This window comes from Podarcis muralis, chromosome 1 (assembly GCF_964188315.1).
Source record: "Podarcis muralis chromosome 1, rPodMur119.hap1.1, whole genome shotgun sequence".
Classification (NCBI taxonomy): Eukaryota; Metazoa; Chordata; class Lepidosauria; order Squamata; family Lacertidae; genus Podarcis; species Podarcis muralis.
Genome location: NC_135655.1, coordinates 129,138,279 through 129,164,287, shown reverse-complemented (window position 1 = coordinate 129,164,287; position 26,009 = coordinate 129,138,279). Strand labels below are relative to the sequence as shown.

The 26,009-nt window shown below is 46.4% G+C and overlaps 1 protein-coding gene across 4 annotated transcripts in view; it reads right to left on the bottom strand.

Moving 5' to 3' along the window:
• NRP2 (neuropilin 2) overlaps window positions 1–26,009 on the bottom strand; it is a 237,770-nt gene that overhangs the window by 126,163 nt on the left and 85,598 nt on the right. For all 4 annotated transcript variants that reach the window (XM_028702094.2, XM_028702112.2, XM_028702103.2 and 1 more), the window contains exons 3-7: window positions 23,623–23,804; window positions 13,552–13,782; window positions 11,030–11,185; window positions 9,261–9,430; window positions 6,435–6,590 (exon numbers count right to left, since the gene is read on the bottom strand). In XM_028702094.2, the coding sequence (XP_028557927.2) occupies window positions 6,435–6,590; window positions 9,261–9,430; window positions 11,030–11,185; window positions 13,552–13,782; window positions 23,623–23,804 (895 nt within the window). The remainder of the gene's footprint in view (window positions 1–6,434; window positions 6,591–9,260; window positions 9,431–11,029; window positions 11,186–13,551; window positions 13,783–23,622; window positions 23,805–26,009) is intronic.

Sequence of the window (26,009 nt, the reverse complement as noted above, 5' to 3'; positions counted from 1 at the left end):
AAATATAATCTTTCTTTTCCAGCTTTGCTTCATGTGGCTCTCCCTGCCTCTTTGGCTCTCTCTGTCTCAATTTCTTTTATGAAGATGTTAGTTGACCTGTCAGTAGCACCAGTTAAATTTGGCTCTGAGCCCATCTTACAGAATCAGCAGAGAAGGGACTCACTGCTAGCTACAGAGACACACACGTATGTATGTATGTATGTATGTATGTATGTATGTATGTATGTCTCTGTGTGTGCCCCTATATACATGCATAAGCAAAATTTGACAGAGTCCTCCTCTCTTCTCTTTCCCTGCACTCCATGGCACCAAATCACACTGCGGCAGAACTGACAAATCTATTTGGCATGGCGTAGCTATTTCAATTTGAACCATGCAGAGTGCGGCACTGTGGCACCACAAAAGAAACCCAGCATGGAATCTGTGCATTCAGTTCAGAACTTTGGGGGCTTCCTGACAGGAGAGGAAGGCACCCTGGAAGAGAGAGGAAGAGAGAGAGAGAGAGAGAGAGAGAGAGAGAGAGAGAGAGAGAGGTTGTGCAATCAGCTTCCCCCAGCGAACAACACATTCAGGCCATTTTCACTTAAACCAGCTTCTTCCTTCCCTGTACCTGAACATCAAATATGAAACCCGTAGTGGCACAAAATGAGCATTTTGCTCTACCTCTGCTCTCTATCCCACGTTTCGTACAAGATTCAACTCCCTCTGGATTTATTTATTTGAAAGATTTCCATCTCACCCTTCCACTGTGTTCCCAGAACAAATTTTAAAATAATAAAATGGGGGCGAGAGAAAGGATTAACCAGTAACAAAAATAATAAAAACAGAGGTAGGTGCAACAAATCAAAGCTATCCAAAGTCAATGGGTTTAGTCACCAGAAGACCATCGACCTGGCAGGTCACACGCTTGCCAGAACGATAATGTCTTGGGCAGAAGACAAGGGTGCAGAAGACAGAACTAAAGAGGGAGGGAGTCTCAAAAACTAGGCATAGTCACAGAGGAGGCCCACTCCCATGGTCCGTCCAGTTGCGCCTTGACCACCCAAAGGACACCAAGTAAAACCACTCGAGTAGATCTTCATGAAAGGGGCAGGTGCTGACAGAACGAGACAGTCCCTCAGATATCCTAGGAACCAGCCATGTATGGCTTTAAAGGTAATGACCAAGACTTTCTTAAGAATTGGAAGGAACCCCAGCACAAACAAGACCCTGCAATGCAGGAATCTCAGCTGAAACATCCATCATAACAGATGGCCATCCAACCTCTGCTTAGAAACCTCCAAGGAAGGTGACTCCACCACCTCTCATTGGAGTCGGTTGCACTGCCGAACAGCTCTTACTGTCTGAAAGTTTCCCCCGAGTGTTTAGTCAGAATCTCCTTTCTTGCAACTTGAAGCCATGGCCTCGGGTCCTGCCCTCCAGAGCAGGAGAAAACAAGCTTGCTCCCTCTTTCATGTGAGCAGCCCTTAAAAGTATTTGAAGATGGCGATCGAAAGGTCGGCGGTTCGAATCCCCGCGGCGGGGTGCGCTCCCGCTGCTCGGTCCCAGCGCCTGCCGACCTAGCAGTTCGAAAGCACCCCCAGGTGCAAGTAGATAAATAGGGACCGCATACTAGCGGGAAGGTAAACGGCGTTTCCGTGTGCTGCGCTGGCTCGCCAGATTCAGCTTTGTCACGCTGGCCACGTGACCCGGAAGTGTCTCCGGACAGCGCTGGCCCCCGGTCTCTTGAGTGAGATGGGCGCACAACCCCAGAGTCTGTCAAGACTGGCCCATACAGGCAGGGGTACCTTTACCTTTACCTTTATCATTTCTCCATTCAGTCTCCTCTTTTCCAGGCTAAATATGCCCAGCTCCTTCAAGCGCTCCTTGTAAGGCTTAGATTCCAGACCCTTGAGCATCTTGGTTGCCCTCCTCTGCACACGTTCCAGCTTGTCAACATCCTTCTTAAATTGTGGTGTCCCGAATTGGACACAGTATTCCAGGTGTGGTCTGACCAAGGCTTTGAATTGTGCCTGGTAATGGGGTTGTTGTAAAATTGAGCTCCCTTGCTGCCACATAATAGGGCTTGAAAATACTACTTCCAGACCAGCTTCTGCCACATTCAGCCTGCAACTGCTGAACTAATCTGAGGCTAGCTGCTAAACAGGGATGGGGAACAACGTACAGTGGTACCTCGGGTTAAGTATTAATTCGTTCCGGAGGTCCGTTCTTAACCTGAAACAGTTCTTAACCTGAAGCACCACTTTAGCTAATGGGGCCTCCTGCTGGTGCCACACGATTTCTGTTCTCATCCTGAAGCAAAGTTCTTAACCCAAGGTACTATTTCTGGGTTAGCGGAGTCTGTAACCTGAAGCGTATGTAACCCGAGGTACCACTGTAATCAGCACAACTTGGGACGGGGGCCTTAATCCTTTCCCTGAAGGCTGCTTTTCCTTTGCAACCCCTTCAGCCAGTGTGGCGTAGTGGTTAAGAGCGGTGGACTCATAATCTGGTGAACCGGGTTTGATTCCCTGCTCCTCCACATGCAGCTGGTGGGTGACCTTGGGCTAGTCACACTTCTCTGAAGTCTCTCAGCCCCACTCACCTCACATAGTGTTTGTTGTGGGGGAGGAAGGGAAAGGAGATTGTGAGCCACTTTGAGACTCCTTTGGGTAGTGATAAAGCGGGATATCAAATCCAAACTCTTCTTCTTCACAATCCACCCAAGTCTCTGTCCCCACCCAGCTGGACCAGGTTCTTCAATTTAGGAGGGAAGAGGGACTGGAAGAAGGAACTAAAGAGGACGATCGACAGAAGGTGGGGAGCAGACTTAGGTGTTGTCCCTCCTGCCTGACTTTTCTCTCCTGCAGATCCCATGTCAACTTTTCTTTCCCCCTTCCCCCAAACACCACACTGCCCTGCCCAGGATTCCACATTTGCTGTCGAAGGCCAGCCTGAGGCCAGTTTAAAATAGGGGCATATTTTGTTTAAAATGGGCGTGGGGGGAATCTTGAGTTTGGTGGGTTGGGAGGGAATAGCTTTGAAGGAAATTAGATTTCTGGATTAATATCAAACGATGGGGTTTCTCAGCTGGGACAAATCAGCTTTCGAAGTCACTGGCTTGCCTGTTGCTCCACCCTATTTGCTTCAGATGAGAGCAACCAGGGCTTACCATACTAAATGGGCTAAGAAGAAGCAGAGAACCAGATGTGACAAGAAAGACTTATCAAAACCCACCTCACATCTCTGTTTGCTGTGAACGGCAAATTTCCTACAAGTGACAATCTCGAGTAATTTATGGCCTTTTCTTCCCGAGCATGATTTTTAACTAGTTCTCCAGATCTGTGAATGCTGCAGATATAATCTCACATGAATCATCTCCCTCCAAATCCTGCCAGAAGGTTAACCTTCATCCAAAGAGCTGATGATGACAACTCTAAGGATTATTTCCCTTCTTTTAACGAGACCTGCATGGGAGCATATATATATTTGGGTATCCTAAATGTAACTAGGGACACAGGTGGCGCTGTGGGTTAAACCACAGAGCCTAGGGCTTGCCGATCAGAAGGCTGGCGGTTCAAATCCCCGCGACGGGGTGAGCTCCCGTTGCTCGGTCCCTGCTCCTGCCAACCTAGCAGTTCAAAAGCACGTCAAAGTGCAAGTAGATAAATAGGTACCACTCTGGCGGGAAGGTAAACGGCGTTTCCGTGCCCTGCTCTTGTTCGCCAGAAGCGGCTTAGTCATGCTGGCCACATGACCCGGAAGCTGTACGCCGGCTCCCTCGGCCAATAAAGCGATGAGCGCCGCAACCCCAGAGTCAGTCACGACTGGACCTAATGGTCAGGGGTCCCTTTACCTTAAATGTAACTGAGATAAAACAAAGGCAGATAGGTTCGGTGGGTGGGCATTAAAGGAAGGAGGGAAAGACCACATCCAACTGAAAGCCACCTGAGCATCGTAGGTGCTTTAAATCGTGGAGCCCAGAAGAAACAAAGCATGCACTGAAGCAGGGGGAAATCTGCAGCCACTGAAAGACAGAGGCAGACCTCTGAAAGTAGAGGTCTCACATCCTCAAGCCACACCTGGGCCTTTTTATGGAGGCCAAAACATCAGCTCTGATAACTGCCGTGCGTTGCTTCTTCCCTGCCTGAGCTGCCATTTCATTGCAATAAACTCTGATCAGGAACACCACATTTTGGGGAACCTAACCTGTTACTCCAAGGAAGGGAAACAATTAGGGCTGGGCAGAATATCGACAGAGCGTCCAAAACCGGTTTGGAAATCCATTTCGTGATATGATTTCATAATTTTTGATCATTATGCGTGCATCCGTGTGCTATGCAAAAATCACAATGTGGGGGAAACCATGAAGCCAGCCAATGCCTCTACTTAGTTCCATCCTTATTTCAAACATTGTGGTATATCGGTATACAGTGGTACCTCGGGTTAAGTACTTACCGTATTTTTCGCTGTATAACACACACCCGACCATAACACGCACATAGTTTTTAGAGGAGGAAAATCCGTAGGCATGCCACCCGTAGGCATTCCCTCCATAACACGCACAGACATTTCCCCTTACTTTCTAGGAGGAAAAAAGTGAGTGTTGTGGTGCAAAAAATACGGTAATTCATTCTGGAGGTCCGTACTTAACCTGAAACTGTTCTTAACCTGAAGCACCACTTTAGCTAATGGGGCCTCCTGCTGCTGCCGCCGCGCCACCGGAGCACCATTTCTGTTCTCATCCTGAAGCAAAGCTCTTAACCTGAAGCACTATTTCTGGGTTAGCGGAGTCCGTAACCTGAAGCGTATGTAACCTGAAGCGTATGTAACCCGAGGTACCACTGTATTACAATGTCTAGTGGTGATATATCACCAAGTTGAAAACCTGCTCCATCCTTATTTTAGACATTGTGGTATATTGATACATCGCAATGTTTAGCTGGTGTTATATCGCGATGTTGAAAACCAGGTATCACCCAGCCTGAGAAAACAATACAGTAATCTTCCCTATAGCGATCCACAAAAACAGTCCCACTTGAACCCCCAGCTCTGGATTACAAAACTAGACGGGAGGGAGTTTGAAGGTGCTGGGTTCTAGGTGGAATTACTTGCTGCTTGGTTTGGGCGGAATTGCTTGTCTCGGGATCACAGACAAATGAAGAGGGAATAAAAGAGGTGCCCCCAACCTTCCCCTTGGCAGCAGCCAAGCCAAAGCTTCTATCGCTCCTAGCTAGCAGTTGCTGCTTCTTCGAGAAGCTTCCCTCCCTCTTAGCTTAAGGTGGGTTTGCTCTGGCAAAGTTTGAATTCGTGTTCTACAGTATTCTGCAGCGGAGAGCACCGAGGGTCAGTTCAGAAGCGCCTCCACAACAAAGGCAAAGATGAATGACAGCTCCATGCCATCCCAGGAGCAGAGACAGCTTTATTATAAACAGCTGCACTCCATGCGGCCTGCTCTCTCGCACACCTGCCCAAAGCACAAAGTAAGTGCCTTCCCTCCCCCCCCCACTGAGCAAACACTAAGCATTCGGAGGTTGTGGGATCAGCAAGGGTCAACACAGCCATATTTATAGACAGAGGAGGCACAAGCAGAGAGAGGTCAATGCATCACTGCCAACCAACGGCTGCCGCCGCCGCTGCAGATCCCCTATCCCTGACAAACCGAATTGCTCCTCGTTATTTATCGTCGGGCTTTATTCTCTAGGACACGGTGATCCCCTCTCAGGATTTGCGCCCTTTCATTTTCTAAGCCTCAATAACTCCTGAACTGCAGTTTCATGCGGTTTTGTGATTGTTAACCCAGCATGTGGACGGGGCTCGGGCCATAAATGCTCAATGAATCTTCTATGGCAAAACACGGGCTGCTGAAGCATTTTCCCCTTCATTTGCAGTCCACAGACGTACCGCAGGCTCTCTCCACTGAGCAAGGCACAACAGAAGCCAGATTCCTCCCCCCCCCCCGTCAAGGAGGGTCACTGTTTCCTCACCCCTCAAGAGATAATAAAGATTACTTGGGGAGGGGTGACAGCTCCATGTTTTGCATCTTGGCAGTAAGCAAACGAACAAAAAAAGGCAGCAAAAAAAGCAACAACTCAAGTTAATTTAGACCTTCCATTCGACCATCAACAGAATCCTTTGCAGTCTGGAATCATTACCGTATTTTTCGCTCCATAAGACGCACCAGACCACAAGACGCACCTAGTTTTTGGAGGAGGAAAACAAGAAAAAAAATATTCTGAATCTCAGAAGCCAGAACAGCAAGAGGGATCTCTGCACAGCGAAAGCAGCAATCCCTCTTGCTGTTCTGGCTTCTGGGATAGCTGCGCAGCCTGCATTCGCTCCATAATATGCACACACATTTCCCCTTACTTTTAAGGAGGGGGAAAGTGCGTCTTATAGAGCAAAAAATACAGTATTTTGGGGGGAGTGGGTTGTGGGGAAGAGGAAGCGCTTACCTTGTGGTTTTTCCCGTGACGGTACATCATCCAGTCCTCCCCATTTGTGCTGACCTCCAGTTTGTACGACCGGACATAGTAGCCATTCTGGGTTTCCCTGGAGATGGCACCCTGAGTAGCAATGGCTGTCAGCACCGTCAGAAAGCGGAGGTCCACCTGTGGGGGGGAAGGAGGGCGAAGGAAGAATGACAGGAGCTTCGTAAGTTCAGCAGTAATAAGGTAGACCTGCTCTTTGCTTGAAACATTGGCAGATGCAACCTTCCTGAAGCAGCGTCTGCAGACGCCAAATGAGACAAAACCGCAGATCAAGAGGGTGAGAACGAGGAAGCCAACGACACAGAACTTGCAGTGAGCACATCCTTCGACAGCAGTTGTGAAGACATATGGGTTTGGTCTGAAGGCACATGAGGCCACCACTGTTCTGAAGCAGGTCAATGCCTGGATCGATGGACATGATCCCATGTACACGGCCTTGGGTGCCAATAAAGGCAGGCTATACAAATGGGACACGGGTGGCGCTGTGGGTTAAACCACAGAGCCTAGGACTTGCCGATCAGAAGGTCGCGGTTCGAATCCCTGTGACGGGGTGAGCTCCCATTCTTTGGTCCCTGCTCCTGCCAACCTAGCAGTTCGAAAGCACGTCAAAGTGCAAGTAGATAAATAGGTACCGCTCTGGCGGGAAGGTAAATGGCGTTTCTGTGCGCTGCTCTGGTTCGCCAGAAGCGGCTTAGTCATGCTGGCCACATGACCTGGAAGCTGTACGCCGGCTCCCTTGGCCAATAAAGCGAGATGAGCACCACAACCCCGGGGTTGGTCACGACTGGACCTAATGGTCAGGGGTCCCTTTACCTTTACCTTTATACAAATGGAATCGTGAGCCACAATGGATCTCAGAGCCACCAACAGCTTACAACAGTAGTATGTTTTGCTAAAGGCATTCTCCAGGACTCGCCATGTTGGGCTGCAGCTGCTTCAAGAAGGCTATGTTTGAAAGTAGACCTGAGGATCGGGTGCTCAGCTGGTATAAATTAGCATGGCGGTATTTCATTTCTAGTAGATCACTGTGACGCAGCTGTAGCTTTTGCCACTGGCCATGTTTAGAGTTGCCTATTCTGTCTAAGCTCTGTTCCAGTATAAGAACTTAATAGGATCAATTTTCAGACCAGCTGAGTTAACATCCCTAGATGTGGCAGCCCATGAGCCATAGAAGGAAATGTTTTCAGCCTGCCTGGTTTTGTTGCAAGGTTCATAATTGAGGGAGGGAAGCACATTTTGAAAGTGCCCCCCCCCCCCGCCCACTTCCCGTTGCTTCGTCAGATTGAACGGTAAACATCTCTGGGATGAAATCCTTACTATGTCTCTTAAAAAATGCCCAGCACAACTGTGTACCAGCCTCAGTTGCAAGCCATGATAAAAATTATGCATTGGAGTGGAAGTAATCTGAGCAAAAACAGGCTGTGTGCCCTTTTACCATGATGTCATTAATCATACAGTGGGACCGCACCCCCCCCCCGATGCCTTGCTAAGTCTGTTGCAAGCAAATGCCGACAGATTTCAGGAGTGAAAAAGCATTTTTCTGGTTCAGGCAAGGCATGTGCTAGTATTGTGTTGGGGAGGAGACCCTGACCATAAGCTGAATAAAGAACTTTGGCTTTGATGTTCTTAAAACCCAAATAAAATCAAAGCTCAAACTAGGGAATCTTCACCCAAATTAAGCTCTTGCCTCATTTGCAGTGGAAAAGAGGTCAGCATGCATTGTTTGGGGGGGGGGATGTCTTTTCACATGTAAGATTAAGTCGTGGTGTCCGATTCGTGCTTTTTGGAGATTTTTAGTGATACAGCAGCTTATCAAGACATGCTGGCTTAGGAACTGCGCCATGAAGATTCAGTTGCTCCATTTGTTCCAGTACTTCCCGTGTTGAATGCCCTTTAGCACATCCCACCACACGGTTCTCCATCCAATCCATGACTTTTTTTGCTGCCATGAACTGGTCCTGTACAGCCCCTGCTAAAGCCTTCCTTTTGTACGTTCCTGCTGGTTTTCCCAGCTGCTGGTATGCACTGAGACTCCCCGGCAGAATAAATATTGTTCTAGCTGTACTCGCCTAGCACACGTGGGAAAGCCCCGCTCCTTTCGATCTCTCGCGGAGTCGACGGGGCATGTAAGCGGCAGCGTGTTCTCTCCTCTTAGCCCTCTGGAAAGCCCATCAAGGCTCAGGGGCCACCAGGTCAAGCCGAGACTTCTGTAGGAATGTTAATGGCCTAACAGTGCTGCCTTCAGTTCATGAAGGCAAGAGTCACGCCGCCTTTGCCAAACAGCAGCTCAATGCCCTCCTGCTGGTTCCCAGCATGCAACAAGGAGATTCTACAAGCTTCATGTACCGGGGTCAATTGGACAGCATGGCAATCAGTTTGGTTTAAGGAGAAAGTGTGTGTGTGTGTGTGTGTTTGTTTGTTTGTGTGCGACCTGAAAGTCCAGAGGGCAGTGGCAGCTCCCTGCCAAGACAAACCATGTGTCTAAACAAAGGCACTTGTTTCCCTCACATCGCCCTGCCAAGCCTGCTTCCATGGACACACAGCATGCCAGCCCATGCCAAGCCAAGCTTTTCATAGAGGAGAATGCTAGCTGGGGACTCTCGCTAGCCATGTGTTTGATGACAAAGGCTTGAACATCAGATCTCACCAGTTGCCTGGCAATTCAACTGTTGCTAAGCCGGATATTATGGTTTCGGTACCAGCCTTTCTGAATCGTGCTGCTCTCCCTCCTTAGTTACCGAGTACCGCTTATCCTCTGCCAATTGCTCTCTTGGAGCTGGGCATACGTACCTGCAGGAATTCCTTGTTGTTATCTACATTAGGAGTCCACCCGTTGTCATCACTATTGAGCCGGCTCTGCTGCGGGGTCCACCTGCCATCCGAGTAAGTAGAGGAGGCCGTGATCTGCTCGTTGGAGATTCGGCCGGTTTCCATCCCCAACGGGCTGTTGCACTGAAAGTCTACAGCAGGTGGAGAGTGGATTAGAAGAGAAACGCGTGCCCCCCCCCCCCCCCGAATCTGTGGAGCTCCGCTAAGGGAAACGCCGCTAATGGCCTCGTAACATCCTATCAAATAAAATAAGAATTAAAAAAACATGTGTCTGCAAAAATGAGCACAAAATAGAATTGTCTCTATGCACCTATGAAAAGGTGATGAAATATTAATGTTCAGAAACAGCCAGGGAAGAGCTCACATCTGGAGCTCTATCAAATCCCTTCTCATCTGCATCAAAGTGCTGCAACTATGGCAGGTCGGGAATGTTCTTGCCTGGCAATCTCCTACAAAGTGCAAGGAAAACTGGAATTCTTCACTAAAAGCCTGAAGAAAGCCCTCAATTTTCCAAGTGTGATTAAATATATTGCAGCTGTGCATAGCTAATTTCCAAATCATCTCTATATTTAGGTGGTCTCCCCCCCCCCCGCAGCATTTACAGTTTTTTGTGTGCTGTTGTTGTCCTACAACAGGGGTGGGCACCCTGTGGCCCTCCAGATGTGGTTAACTCCAAAAGCTCATCAGTCCCAGCCAGCATGCTCAATGGTCAGGGATTGCGATGGGATTTGTAGTCCAACAACTTCTGAAGTAGCACAGGCTCTGAACCCATGACATAAAAAGAAGATTTTTTTAAAAACCCAAGATATGATGTCACACACTAGAGCAGGGATTGGCAACGTGCGGCCCATGGGCCAGCTGTGGCCCACAAAGACCGTTTTACCGGCCCATGAGCCACCCCTGAACCGAGCCGCCCGCTCGGCGAGTCCTCCGCGCGCTGTGCTAAACCAGTGCAGCGCGGCGAGTCACCAAGCGGTGCCGGAAATCACGTCTGCATACACGCAGATACCGGAAATCTCTTCTGCGCATGCCCAGACGCTGAAAATAGCTTCTGCGCAGGTGCAATTTCCGGCATCTGGGCATGTGCAGATGCGATTTCCGGAGTCATGCTGTGCTGGCCCAGCCCATGGACGATCTCCGCGGGAGTGATCTGGCTCATGGCTGGTAAGCCTTGCTGAGCTCTGCACTACAGGAAGAGACAACTGTTAACATTCTAATGGTTCAAATTCATGCTTTTTCAATATGGCTTCAAGTGTCTTTCTTTCTTTCTTTCTTTCTTTCTTTCTTTCTTTCTTTCTTTCTTTCTTTCTTTCTTTCTTTCTTTCCTTCCTTCCTTCCTTCCTTCCTTCCTTCCTTCCTTCCTTCCTTCTCCTATGTAGAGCATACCCAAAACTCCAATCTGAAACATTTCTGAACAAATTTATTTCGCAAAATTTTGACATTTTAATCTTGGGTTTAGGGTTTCCATAGCAATTTCTAAATCTGCCGCGGAAGCTTGGGTGCTAGCAGTGAGCAAAGATAACAAAACAAATAAGAGAGGCTCCAGATGACCACGTTTTGAGTTCTGCCATGAAATTAAAATGGCAAAACTAAAAATAATTCCGAGATGGGGAATTCAGAAAAGTTACCCACACGTGTCTACATTTTTGTTTTATTCAGGGTCCCCAGTGCAGAATCTGGAACTAGAGGAATACTGGCGAACACTCGAACAGAACAAGATGCCAACTTACTCTCTGGCACCTCCTGCGGAACTAAGTAATAGCGAGCAGAAAAACCATCCTTGGCCACTGCCAAATCTGTGTGGAACGTGAGTGACAAGATGCCAGTAGTCGAGTGGATATCCGAAGGAGTTTTAGTCCCACAGTACCTGCCAATCAAGGGGCCAACTGCAACAGAAACAGAAGAAAAGCACAACTCTTAGTTAGATAAACTTATCGTCATCTTGCCTACGTCACTTGGGAAGGTTTGAAGGGGCAGGAATAAGCCATCCGTATTATCAGAGGCTACAAGATGAAAATGAAAACATGCAGGGATGAAAACCTCTTGCATGTACACCCTTGTGCAAATTAATTGAAACAAACAATGAATTTAGTACAGTAGTTTATTGTACAAAACTCCCATATACGTACATTAGTAACGGATATGACCGCCGCTATTTTTAAGCAGCATTTGAACACGGTTTGGCAAGGAGTCTACTCGTTTCAAACAGTCACTGTTGATTTTCAGATCCCTGTACCACACTTGAATCAGCGCCTAAATGAGCTTCTCCATAGTCGTACAATCTACAGCACGGAGGCGACTTTTGCATATAGCCCACAAATTCTCAATGGGATTTAAGTTCAGGGAATTCCCTGGCCAATCAAGTATCTGTATTTGCTGCTCTGTCATGAATATCTTCACCACTTTCGATGTGTGACAGGGGGCTAGGTCCTGCTGCAATATCCCAGTACCGTCAGGATGACTCTTTTCCAGGTCTGGAATAACTGTCTTTAGTAAGGTAAAGGTACCCCTGCCCGAACGGGCCAGTCTTGCCAGACTCTAGGGTTGTGCGCTCATCTCACTCTAGAGGCCGGGAGCCAGCGCTGTCCGCAGACACTTCCGGGTCACGTGGCCAGCGTGACAAGCTGCATCTGGCAAGTCAGCGCAGCATACGGAACGCCGTTTACCTTCCCGCCAGTAAGCGGTCCCTATTTATCTACTTGCACCCGGAGGTGCTTTCGAACTGCTAGGTTGGCAGGCGCTGGGACCGAGCGACGGGAGCGCACCCCGCCGCGGGGATTTGAACCGCCGACCTTTCGATTGGCAAGTCCTAGGCGCTGAGGCTTTTACCCACAGTGCCACCTCAATATATTGCGGCGAGCACATCATTCCTTCTATTGGCTGCCGGCTTCTGACACCATAATAACAAGCATCCCCAAAACATCATCTTTTGTGGTTGCTTGACAGACTGATCAATGTGGCATAGAAAACATGCTTTGTTTCAATTAATTTGCACAAGGGTGTCTCTGGACCCCAGATTTGCCAAGACCTCTTCTCTGAAAGCACTGCAGCCTAAACAGATGATTAAGCTTAGTGGCTGTTGCGTAAAATGCTGCCTGCAGCAAATTTTGTGCATAGGTCAGTAAAGGTAAAGGGACCCCTGACCGTTAGGTCCAGCCGTGGACGACTTTGGGGTTGTGGCGCTCATCTCGCTTTATTGACTGAGGGAGCTGGCGTACAACTTCCGGGTCATGTGGCCAGCATGACTAAGCCACTTCTGGGAAACCAGAGCAGCGCATGGAAACGCCGTTTACCTTCCCGCCGGAGCGGTACCTATTTATCTACTTGAACTTTGACGTGCTTTCAAACTGCTAGGTTGGCAGGAGCAGGGACCGAGCAACAGGAGCTCACCCCGTCATGGGGATTCAAACCACCAACCTTCTGATTGGAAAGCCCTAGGCAAGCCCTAGGCTCAGTGGTTTAGTCCACCATAAATTTTACCAGCCCATCTACTTACAATCTGGTTTTGGGGCCATGAATCCATGTGCTTCGCTCACTGACCTGGGAGTACGTCCAATTGAACTCAATGCTGCTTATTTCTGAGCGACATGTTTGGGATTATGCAATAAAGAAATTACATATAGAGGGCTCTCCTGCCTGGTCCCCTGGTGGAGGTTCTTATTCAACGCAAGTAATCATATATGTCCATGCCACTGAAAAGCCTAACCTTCAGCTATTTTCACTTTTAGTGCATACGTTGTTTCGCTAGCAGGAAAAATGGTGATCGATCGATTGATGGATAACATTTCTCGACAACTTTTTCATAAAAATCATGAAAACATTTGCATACAAAACATTTCTGTATGCAATCAGTGTAGAAAATGGTCTATTCTATACTTTCTGGCTAAGGGAGCCTCTGAGAACAGAGTATTTCAGAGAACTCTCAAATATGCCAACTTCTGAACTTGATGGTCTGATTATATGAATCAGGTTGTTTTAAGGCCTCAATCTATTTTCAACATCACCTGAAGTTACAATGAACCAGTAAGGGTGCAATGCCGGCACAGGAAATAGAAAGGAACTCCATCACTGTTCAATTTAAGCTCTGGTCCCTGCTAAGGACAAGGCAACAACATGTGAGATTGGATGGAGCCGTAAAGTGTTAGCAATTTATGACCTTTATGGAATTCTGCGGACTCAAAATTGATGCTGTTAGTGTGACAGTAGCCAGACACGGAAGAGAGCGTTGGCGATACATCACTTTAATCCTTACCTTGAGGAATACCGTCCCAGATGTCCAGCCAATCATACTTGCAATCTCCCTCCCCGACTTGCAAGGGGTCGTGCTCCAGGTCAAAGGTTAGAAACTGAAGGATGATCTCCATCTTTGGCTTGGCCATGATGGTGAAAGCACAGTCCAAATTGTGAGGATACTTATCGGGGAAACCCGGGGATTCAATAGTACCGTTCGAAGTGGTGAAGTTTCTGGAACAATCTTCAGAGCCTATAGCGAGAAACAAGGGGACATTAACATACCGCATCGACATTCACAGTAGCCAAGCTGAGAGACGTAATTCATAATTGTGTGTGTGGTGTTTTTTTTTAAAAAAGCACTTAAATCCCTCATGCAGAAAATTGCTACAGCCTTGCAAAAGTATTAATTATTAATATTACTGTCCCCGTTTTATTTTCCATCAGAGTGGCAATTAGCAAAGCAGCCTTGCTGAGGTGACACCTGAAATCCTGCGTCTTAAGCACTATAAAAATGGGAAATAAATAGTCGCAGCTTGCACAGTGGCTTAGCTTTAAACGTTTTGGGGGGTAGGAATGAGGGATTTGGTCAAGAGGACAAACAGAACCGCCTTTCTCACTTGTCCACGCTAACCGCCAGAAATGCAAGTTATTTGCATCCTTATGGAACGCTTTCAGACTGCCAGCAGCACAGACAATATTACCACTTATTTAGCGGTGAACCCAACACTGCCCTCCATTGTGCCCCAGCCGGCTAAGTGCCTTCTATTTCTTGCTGACCCAAGGTGCCTTGGGGGAGAAAGGGGTTGCATTCTGTTCAGGCTATGACTGCATAGAAACTATCGCTCTGTAGGGACCAGACAATTAACAATTGAATTCTCCAGCCCACGGGTCACTGGGAGGGGAGGGGAGGGGTTGGAACAAGGAATTTTACAAGACCCCGAGGTTCCACTGCTTTAACAGAGGATTAACTTTCACAACTGTTCCGTCTTTGGTTTATTACACAGACGTTGCTCAGAAAAACACACAATTCCAACTGTGAGCAATTCCTAACACACTGCTAACAACCACCACAACAGAGCTGCATGGGTGTGCTATATTTTAGAAGAGAGAGAGAGAGAGAAAAGATTTGGCCCCTTTAAGAGAGATGAAAGATGGACAATGGCAATGTTAAACTAATGGCTATGTAAATTAATTTAATCAGATGGCTTCCAAAATGAGTGGGTCTTAATTGGATTGCATGGCAATGTAGACTCTAGTTGACCAGCTTAGATATAGGCATCTGAAAACAAATCACCAAATTTGCTAACACAACAGACCACACGTAATAGGCTCCTTCTCATTCTCCTTTCATTTCAAAACCATTACTAAAGGGCACAGAACAGAAGACCCTGCGTGACCTGTATATACTTTGAATATGTAATTCAGAGATAAAGTGCTTTGATATTTAAATAACATTTTGTATTCCTAAGAGGAGGAGTTGTTGTTTTGATTTCTTTATGTGTTCCATTTAACATTTGTTAAAAAACCTGAAGCATTTTTATTAGGGATTGTAGGGAAAGTTCTGCCAAAAAAAGCTGAAAAACATCTTCATGTGTGCGACAACGGCCGCAAGAGTTCTGGTAGCACAAGGATGGAAGACTGAAGAAACCCCAACTAAAGAATCATGGCAAGCAAAATTGATGGACTATGCAGAACTGGCAAAACTGACATACAAGCTATGGGACAAGGATAACTGTGGCTTTAAAGATGAATGGGAACCCTTTACAACGTATTTGAAGACGCAACAAAGCGAACTGAACTCCTTGGCTGGTTTTGAATAAACATTCACAAACTTTTTATTGATAATAATCAGCTAAATAGTTTGAGGATCTATACAACTTTGTAACATGCAGAAAACAGCATTTTTAGAGAAATCAAAGACTGGAACTGAGGGAAGTTGGGGGGTGGGGGTGGGTGGGTTCTGTGGGGGGGGGAGAGGAAAAATGGGGGGAATAAGGATGATATGTTTCTGAATAATATGTTTTCTTTTAATTTTGAATAAAAAGTTATTTTTTTAAAAAAGATTTCTTTGTGTGTGTGTGTGTGTGTGTGTGTGTGTGGCGATAGATATTGGATTCCACAGTGTAAAGCAACCTTTCTCAAAGCAGGGTCCCCAGATGTTGTTGGACTACAACAACCATCATCCCTGACCACAGTCTTGCTAACTAGGGTGGTTGGAAGTTGTAGTCCAATAATCTGGAAATCCAAGATTGAGAAAAGCTGGTAGTGAGGGAGGAGGGAGAGAGAGAGGGTGGGAGAGAGAGACTGTCTGGGATGATGAAGAATAAATCTTGGGATATTATCCCAATCACTGAATGACTCTCTAGTAAACTACCGGGTGACAGAGTGCATTTGAATTTCTCAGTTGTGTCCCAGGAAGTCAATGCCCTTTTCAAAATGAGTTGTTTTCCCTATGAAGGAAGTCATGATCGCTAAGAACACAACACCGCTAGGGCTGGGCAATATATTGATATATCACCCATAACTAGTTTAAAGTCCATATATCGTAAATCATGACGTGTGTTAGAACTGGGCGGTATATCATCCAAATCCAGATTCAAGTCGATATCATGATATTGGTTTCATGCTGGAGATGTGGAAGTAAAAATGCGAACTTACACATGATGATTAACTGCCCGATGATAACATCATTTTGGTGCGAGGTGAGGATATATATATAGCAAGAGTAATAAAAAGAAATTGTTATTTAGGGGATTTGAATTTAACTTCTAAATTATATACCGGAAACGTGGGAGATTACAAGGAGTCAAAAAAAAATGGATGTATCGCGCCATACTAGAAGCAAAAAAACTTGTCTTGATGAATTGGAAGAGCCGCAAAAAGATCCCATTGAGCACATGGATTGACAATATGGACAGGCTAGTTACCTACGAATTGCATATTGACGCAAATTAAGAATGGATAAATATGAAGAAATCTGGAAGGAATACTTAAGTGATAAGGCGGACAGTGGACTTCCTGGTCATTGACCGTATTAAAGATATTTGAATTTTTGGCGGACAGTGGTGGGAAGTAGGGGGAGGAGAGGTGGGGAAATATTGTTTAAAAGGTGTAGTTATAGGTATATCGGTACTCAAATCTGAATTGTTAAATTGTGTTATTAGTGTTATTGTGGTTTTTGGTGTATATGGTTTTTTGGTTGTTGTTTGTATTGAAAAAATGATTAAATAATTTAAAAAAAAATGATATTGGTTTCATAATTTTGATCTGGCAGTATTATATTGTGAATCAAAATTGCGGGGGACACTATAAAGCCAGCCAATGCCTCTATATCAGGGGTCAGCAAGGTTTATCTTGCCTGGGCCGGATTGGTCCTGCGGAGATCCCTCCGTGGGCCGGATCGCGCACGCCTGCGATTTTCGGTGTCTGAGCAGACGCGCTTTTCGGCGCCGTGTAAGAGAGGCGCCGCACTGCGCCGGTTTAGCACAGCGGGCAACTTGTGGGCAGCTTGTGGGCCGGTCAAACAACCTCCTGGGGCCCCTTCCGGCCCATGGGCCTTAGGTTACTGCCCCCAGCTCTACATTTGTTGTTTAGTTGTTTAGTCGTGTCCGACTCTTCGTGACCCCATGGACGAGAGCACGTTAGGCACTCCTGTCTTCCACTGCCTCCCGCAGTTTGGTCAGACTCATGTTTGTAGCTTCGAGAACACTGTCCCACCATCTCGTCCTCTGTTGTCCCCTTCTCCTTGTGCCCTCCATCTTTCCCAACATCAGGGTCTTTTCCAGGGAGTCTTCTCTTCTCATGAGGTGGCCAAAGTATTGGAGCCTCAGCTTCAGGATCTGTCCTTCCAGTGAGCACTCAGGGCTGATTTCCTTCAGAATGGATAGGTTTGATCTTCTTGTAGTCCATGGGACTCTCTAGAGTCTCCTCCAGCACCATAATTCAAAAGCATCAATTCTTCAGCAATCAGCCTTCTCTATGGTCCAGCTCTCACTTCCATACATCACTACTGGGAAAACCATAGCTTTAACCATACGGACCCTTGTTGACAAGGTGATGTCTCTGCTTTTTAAGATGCTGTCTAGGTTTGTCATTGCTTTTCTCCCAAGAAGCAGGCGTCTTTTAATTTCATGGCTGCTGTCACCATCTGCAGTGATCATGGAGCCCAAGAGAGTAAAATCTCTCACCGCCTCCATTTCTTCCCCTTCTATTTGCCAGGAGGTGATGGGACCAGTGGCCATGATCTTCGGTTTTTTGATGTTGAGCTTCAAACCATATACATAGCTCCATCCATATTTCAGACACTGTGATATGTCAGTATATCGTGATGTTTAGCTGGTGATATATCACAAAGTTGAAAACCAGCTCCATCATTATTTCAGATATAAAAGCACTTTGGACATAATCTTAGGTGAGAGGAAGGTAGCAGAACAATTATTGGAAAATGAGACTCGGAAAAGACTTCCTTCCTTCCTTCCTTCCTTCCTTCCTTCCTTCCTTCCTGATCAATTGCAGAACACCCTTGGCAAATGTAACAAAGGAGTCCAAAAGTAATTGGAGGAGACCAAAGGACATTATGAAGCCACATGACTCAGTTCTATTGCTAAAGCTAACTAGGGCTGGACCTGTATAACATGAAACAATGAGGATATAAGCCACTAACAGTAAGGTTAAAGTGTAATAAATAAGTAGCTGGAAAGGTTGTTCTGGGGGTTTCCCGCACCTACAGAACTGAAATGGATTTTTTTATTATTTTAATTTATTATCCGACCTTTCACCCTGAGGTCCCAGGGCAGGTTAGAACAATTTGAAATACAACATTAAAAACGCTAGCCTGCCAGCTTCTCTTTGTAGTTGGTTCACATTTGTTTTCCTCAATATACAATTAGCTGCACATGTATCTGCAAACGCTAGGAAGCAATATTTGTGTTAGGGCTGGAACCCAGTTGAATAAATCTTGCTTGATTAGTCATAGGGGTTTTTAATTAAGTATTGATTAAAACTGCATAAATTTGCATACAAATAAAACAAACAGTTTGAAACAAACACTCTATTTTTAGACGATGGCGGGCATACATGACAAAGGCGCCATCTTTGATGAGGCACCCCCTTGCACATGACAGAAAGTAGAATACTTGCTACAAGAAGGGGCATGTTTCACCTTACAGTTTTTACAAATACCGTATATACTTGTGTACAAGCCCACTTTTTCAGCACATTTTTAATGCTGAAAAATCCCCCCTCGGCTTATACTCGAGTGAGGGTCCTTTCGGACTGCTTGTTCTTCCTCTGTCGCCGCCGCCACCACCAGCCTCTGCCTCTCGGCAGCACCCTATGTAGGCAGGGGGACAGGGGGGGCTAGGGGGAGACAGAAGCCCCCTCTGCCGTGTGCGCATGTGCGCACACACGCACTCCGGCCCACCAGGAGGTTGGTGGTGTGGTGAACCGGCTTATACCCGAGTCAATAAGTTTTCCCAGTTTTTTGTGGTAAAATTTTAGGTGCCTCGGCTTATATTCGGGTCGGCTTATACTCGAGTATATAGGTACTTTAAAAGTAATGTCATTTTAAACGAAACTCTGGTGCCTGAAAATTCGAGAGCACTGTTGTTTAACTGACCAAAAGCAGTTTTGAGCAGTTAAACTACGTAATCTGTTAGTTAGCCAAAGAGTGCAATCCCGATTAGTGTAAAATGAAGACAGCTTTCAACAGTTCCACAATCACAATAGCACTTCTTCCTAGCCACACAACCATTTCCCGCAATTCCTGCAAATGGGAATTGCGGTGGAGGAATCTGCTAAGAGCTCAGCCCATGCTAAAATTTCCCCCAGCAAGCTGCGTTCCAGAGGAGGAGGCACAGCTGATACGGGAGAAACCAAGTATAAACCGGTCCTGCAGAACAAAAATTCTCAAAACTCTGGCACAGCGAGTTTCTCCATGTCACGAAAGATATTGTTCAAGCCTCCCCAAATCGAACCAGAAGTCCAGACATGCTGGTTTTATTAAACTCATGCACTAGCACTCAAGTCGGTGCACAGGGACATGAAACAAACAACATGAACAGCAGTCCACAAACAGGAAAACAAATACAAATGAAACTTGCCAGCTGAACTGGAGATGGAACAAAAAATATGCGTTTTGTGCCCGCCCCCCAATAAGGCTAATAAAGAAGAAGGAACTGCATATCTGGGGAGGTGAGTTCATTTCGCAGCCTTGGGACAAGTGGTATAAAGACCTTTCCACAATCATCTTCCCTTTGCATACAGCGGGGTCCAATGACTTCTTCGCTAAGTGCCAACTACTCAAATTGAACCCAGACGCATCCTGAAGGCCAGTGCAGCTGTAACAATACTAGTTGAATATGCATGTGCTGACTCACATCTTCAAGGAAATGCCCAGCAGCAATTTACAGTAGTTGAACCTTCTGAATTGCCTTTATGGGAAAATCTATTTACAGCACTTAAAACACTGCTGAAGCCTGAACTTCATGGATTACAGTTGGAAGGGAAACTCAAGTTCAAACAAGACCAGGAAGGCCCAAGTTCAAATCTTCACTCATCTGTCAAGTTCAACGGGTGGCAATGGGATGGTCACTCTATCTCATTGCTGTCATGAGAATGAATGGGGGAAACCATCACTTATGCTACTCTGAGCTTGTTGGGTGAAGTTGTTGTTGTTTTGTCGTTTAGTCGTGTCCGACTCTTCATGACCCCATGAACCAGAGCACCCAGGCACTTCTGTCTTCCACTGCCTCCTGCAGTTTGGTCAGACTCATGTTGGTAGCTTCAAGAACACTATCCAACCATCTTGTTCTCTGTCGTCCCCTTCTCCTTGTGACCTCCATCTTTCCCAACATCAGGGTCTTTTCCAGGGAGTCTTCTCTTCTCATGAGGTGGCCAAAGTATTGGAGCCTCAGCTTCACGATCTGTCCTTCCAGTGAGCTCTCAGGGCTGATTTCCTTATGAATGGATAGGTTTGATCTTCTTGCAGTCCATGGGACTCTCAAGAGTCTCCTCCAGCACCAGAATTCAAAAGCATCAATTCTTCGGCGATCATCCTTCTTTATGGTCCATGTTGGATGAAGAGCAGGTTACAAATGCAATTAAGAAATGTATTTAAATATATAACCCATGGGTTTTGCAAAGGTATCAGGTACACCTACAGAACTGATCCCAGAACTATAACATCTCACATGGGCAGACTCACCTAACAATAAACTATGGATTATCAATACATGAATGAGCCTTGATTGCACTCGCCTTCCTTCCTCTGGCACAGCCAAAAGGAGGAGCTCAGAAGCTTTAAATTTCATTCTGAACTAGCTGCAGTTTAGTGGCACTGTGAGTTAAACCACAGAGCCTAGGACGTGCCGATCAGAAGGTTGGCGGTTCGAATCCCCGCAACAGGGTGAGCTCCCGTTGCTCGGTCCCTGCTCCTGCCAACCTAGCAGTTCAACAGCACGTCAAAGTGCGAGTAGATAAATAGGTACCGCTCTGGCAGAAAGGTAAACGGCGTTTGCGTGCGCTGCTCTGGTTCGCCAGAAGCGGCTTAGTCATGCTGGCCACATGACCCGGAAGCTGTACGCTGGCTCCCTCGGCTGATAAAGCGAGATGAGCGCTGCAACCCCAGAGTCAGTCATGACTGGACCTAATGATGAGGGGTCCCTTTACCTTAATGCATGGACCACACAGCGGAATCTCTTGTGTGCCTCTGAATTTATGCTTCCACCATTTATTAAGGTTTCTGAGTAAGATTAGGAAGCTTGTTTGCCCCCCTTCTCTCTCTCTCTCTCTCTCTCTCTCTCTCTCTCACACACACACACACACACAGAGAGAGAGAGAGAGAGAGAGAGAGAGAGAGAGAGAGAGAGAGTTTCTTCATGTTCTACTTGTGACATAAACCTCCCATGCAAGATGCTAGGAATGGAATGTCTGGCAACCCAGAGCCCTCGCTATCCTTCTTCAAGACACAGCCAGGCCTTCTCCTTGAGCACTTAAAAACATCGTCTCACCCACGCTCGCAGGCACAACACAAGACTATTTTTAATTCTCCAAAACTCTCATCCCCACACCCACCCATCTGACAAATATTTAGACAGAGCCAATTTAAAAAGGCCTCTGATTAGCTTTTCACTTTCTCCAAGAATAGTTTTGTATTAGAAAGGCATGATGAATAGTTCCTCTTATACGGAGCTCAAGAGGCGCCCGTCTTGCTCCCTTGATGGCACTGCCAACAGCAGCCCGTTTCAGCCAACATTACAACCAGTTGCAAAACCCTTGGCTTCTTGAAAAGAGAAAACACAAGGCTATTGATCTGGGCTTGAATCACATATTCACAGGAGAGCGGGGTGGGGGAGAGACCTCACTGCAGACCTAAGAGAGGACCACTTTCGCTTAGCCTTGACTTTAACGAGCTTTTTAATATATGCCACAGAGAAAAGATATACTGTTTGTAGTTCTAGACCATACGGGATAATTTAATGAAGAAGCTTGCTTTCCATGCCATGGTAAAAAATAAAAACACATCGTTAATACCACACATTGCTAAAATATTTTACATCCTTGGAAATGTTGTGGAAACAGATAAGGGAAGGGATGTAGCACAGAGGAGGGAAACTTAAAACAGACTGTACTGATATGGCCTATATGGCTAGTTAAAGGACTCTCAGACTTTGTCTCTGTCAATCTACGAAGGATCAAAGTACCCCATTCTGTACATGTTTGTTCAACGCTTGGATATTTCATGACTGAGCAGTTTATAAATTTTCGTTTATTTTATTTTATTAATTATTCGTTTCATTTATTTTATTTTATTTATTATAAATTCATTATAAAATAAATAATAAAAGTCATACTCCCTTTCTGTGTTTACATTAGCAGCTCACTGGGCTGAATGAGATGCAAAGAATGACTCATGCTTTCCAGGATACTATAAAAGGTAAAGTAAAGGTACCCCTGCCCGTACGGACCAGTCGTGACCGACTCTGGGGTTGCGTGCTCATCTTGCTCGAGAGGCCGGGAGCCGGCGCTGTCCGAAGACACTTCCAGGTCACATGGCCAGTGTGACGAAGCTGCTCTGGCGAGCCAGCACCAGCGCAGCACACGAAACGCCGTTTACCTTCCCGCTATAAAGCGGTACCTATTTATCTACTTGCACTTTAGGGGTGCTTTTGAACTGCTAGGTGGGCAGGAGCTGGGACCGAACGACGGGAGCGCACCCTGCCGCGGGGATTCGAACCACTGACCATACGATCGGCAAGTCCTAGGCACTGAGGTTTTACCCACAGCGCCACCCGCGTGCCCCAGGATACTATAAAGTAGATTATATATTTAAATAAAGCTACCTTATTCTGTTACATGTTTTAGGGCTTTTCCAGGGAAGCAAATCATTCTGGACAAAAACGTGGAGGGGGGGGAATATTTTGGTTTATTCCCCACATTAAAACCACAGCTTGCTCCATCAGGATATTCAAGTAAGTGTAGAAAAGTTAAAAGACCCCTGGATGGTTAAGTCCAGTCAAAGGCGACCAGGGGGTTGCGGCGCTCATCTCGCTTTCAGGCCGAGGGAGCCGGCGTTTGTCCACAGACAGCTTTTCCGGGTCATGTGGCCAGCAGGACTAAACTGCTTCTGGTGCAACTGGATACCATGACGGAAACCAGAGCACATGGACACGCTGTTTAACTTCCCGCTGCAGCGATACCTATTTATCTACTTGCACTGGTGTGCTTTTGAACTGCTAGGTTGGCAGAAGCTGGGACTGAGCAACGGGAGCTCACCCCATCATGGGGATTCGAACTGCCAACCTTCTGATCAGCAAGCCCAAGAGCCTCAGTGGTTTGGACAGCAATGTACATAGAGTTCCACTACAGCCACCTACCCAGGTGCCGACCAGAACTGGATCTGCTAAGCTTCAGCAAGGCTGCTTTATCATATGCCCTCAGACCATGCCCTAGAAGCTGTTCCACTGGGCACCAATTCTGTCAATCAACAGACAACGAGGAGAAGACAACTTGGCTCAATCAAGACACACGTAACAACTTGGTTGAGGGGCATCAAGAAGTTTGGTGTCTTCCTGAACAGTTAGGTACTGACCTGTCTTGTAGATCTCATAGCGTAGAGAGAAACCGGCACCTTGGCGTGCATAGTCTGAGGTGAATTTAATATAGAGAGAAGGGCCTGATGATGTGATGGTAGGTGGAGCAATGTTCCCACAGTGCTTGCCCAGAAGGTCGGCAGATTCGCTGTCTCCATCCCGTATCTCAATAAAATCGTATCTGTCAGTGGGGGGAGAAAATAGAGCAAGAAACAATTAAGAGAAAAATCTACCATGAAAATATAATGGCTTATACTCTGAACATGTTGGTTTATCTCATCTGTCATGCCAGTCACAGCTCTATAAAATGTTTCTTTAGACGTATTTCTTTACACATTAAGCAAAAAGCATTGTATTCTAATTAATAAGTTAGCACGCTATTTCACATCTGACCTCCTGCAATCAGTATATGCTGATCAGAATTCACTTCGTTTCTTCCAAATAACTTGAAAGCAACTAAACTTTGAGCGATCTGCACTTCTGCGCATTGTATTCAAAACATTTCATTATCTGAATGTTTTAGATGCCCAATGAGCTATTGTGATGAATAAAGTTTTATAGCCATCATAATCTGTAAAACATACAGAGCCAAGGAGATCTCTCGCTCTTCCTACAGTTCATAAATCTTTGGGCCTTGCTATTTACTTATCTATAAAAATCGCTCCCCACCCCTTCTTTATGATCCAAGCTGTTTGTCTTTGCCAAAACTTTGCATGCAACATTCATAATCCGCCATAGAAGCTTGTCGTTCATTAAAAATAAAATTTAAAAATCACTTTTTCAAGCGCTGCGGCTGTAAAGGCATGTTCAGAACTTGCTGCAGGAAACTATTGAGCTCATTTTTGAGGCTCGATTTGAGCAGAGCAGTTTATAGTTTAGAGAGCAACCCACAACTCCTAATCTGCCAATGCTCTGGAAAGAGTTTTGATCGGGAGGTGGCACCCTCTGCCCTACCCTGCCAGCCCCACTGGTGAGGATCACCAAGCTACCACTGGCGACATCCCGGCTGGTATAATTATTCAATAAAATGCTGATCCTTCACCTGCAAGTGCCAAGGCAGGTTGTAACAATTAATCCCAATCTAATGGTGGCCAGTGAAAACTCCCCAACTGAGTGTGGGGTTTGGGGGTTGGCGCTGTGGTCTAAACCACTGAGCCTAGGGCTTGCCAATCGGAAGGTCGGTGGTTTGAATCCCCACTACCAGGTGAGCTCCCGTTGCTCGGTCCCAGCTCCGTCCAACCTAGCAGTTCGAAAGCACATCAAAGTGCAAGTAGATAAATAGGTACCGCTCCGACGGGAAGGTAAACGGCGTTTCCGTGCGCTGCTCTGGTTTCGCCAGAAGCGGCTTAGTCATGCTGGCCACATGACCCGGAAAAACTGTCTGTGGACAAACGTCGGCTCCCTTGGCCAGTAAAGCGAGATGAGCACCACAACCCCAGAGTCGTTCGCGACTGGACTTAACTGTCAAGGGTCCTTTACCTTTTTAAGAGAAGACAGTATCTGCTGAATCCTGAGCCAGGGCTGCTGCCATCATGTGACAACAGCAAGCCTAATATGAGCCTCTTCAATGCCTGGGACCTGGCACAGAGGAGGGGAAATTTTTTCTCTGCCCTCCCCTAAGCTTCCATCCTGGCCGGGATGAGCAGAGATCTCCTTCCTCCACATCATGAAGATCTCGCTTTCCTTTCCTTGCCTTTGTTCTCTGCCTCCAAGCACACAACTGATCTTTCCTGGGCCACGTTCAAATGCTCATCATGTTGCCACTCAGTGTGGTCTCGCACAAATTTCTCAAGGAAGCCCATGGTGGGGTTCTGGATTTGAAGAGTGTTGCCATATGCTTCTTACAGATAAGTTATCATATCCCAGCAGCTAAGCAAACCCCAAATTCCTTGTGTTAACCAGAATGTGCAAGATTACTCATATACACTTGCATTTTGTGTGTGTCCTCCTTAACAGGTATTGTACAGACACTAACGTATCAATATAATTATTTGAGAGAAAGGTCTATGTAAAAACTTATGGTGCAATCCAATCCCGGGGTGGGGGGGGTGGGGGGTGTCACTAAGCTGCATTAAGAAGCTAATACAGTGGTACCTCGGGTTAAGTACTTAATTCGTTCCGGAGGTCCGTTCTTAACCTGAAACTTTTCTTAACCTGAAGCATCACTTTAGCTAATGGGGCCTCCTGCTGCTGCTGCGCCGCCTGAAGCAAAGTTCTTAACCCGAGGTAATATTTCTGGGTTAGCGGAGTCTGTAACCTGAAGCGTATGTAACCCGAGGTACCACTGTAATAGCAATATAAGCTTAACCAGGTCTTTTAAAGTCTTTCTTTACACTTCCAGAGACAGCAATACAACAAGTGAAATGCAGGTGAACAAATTATCTAA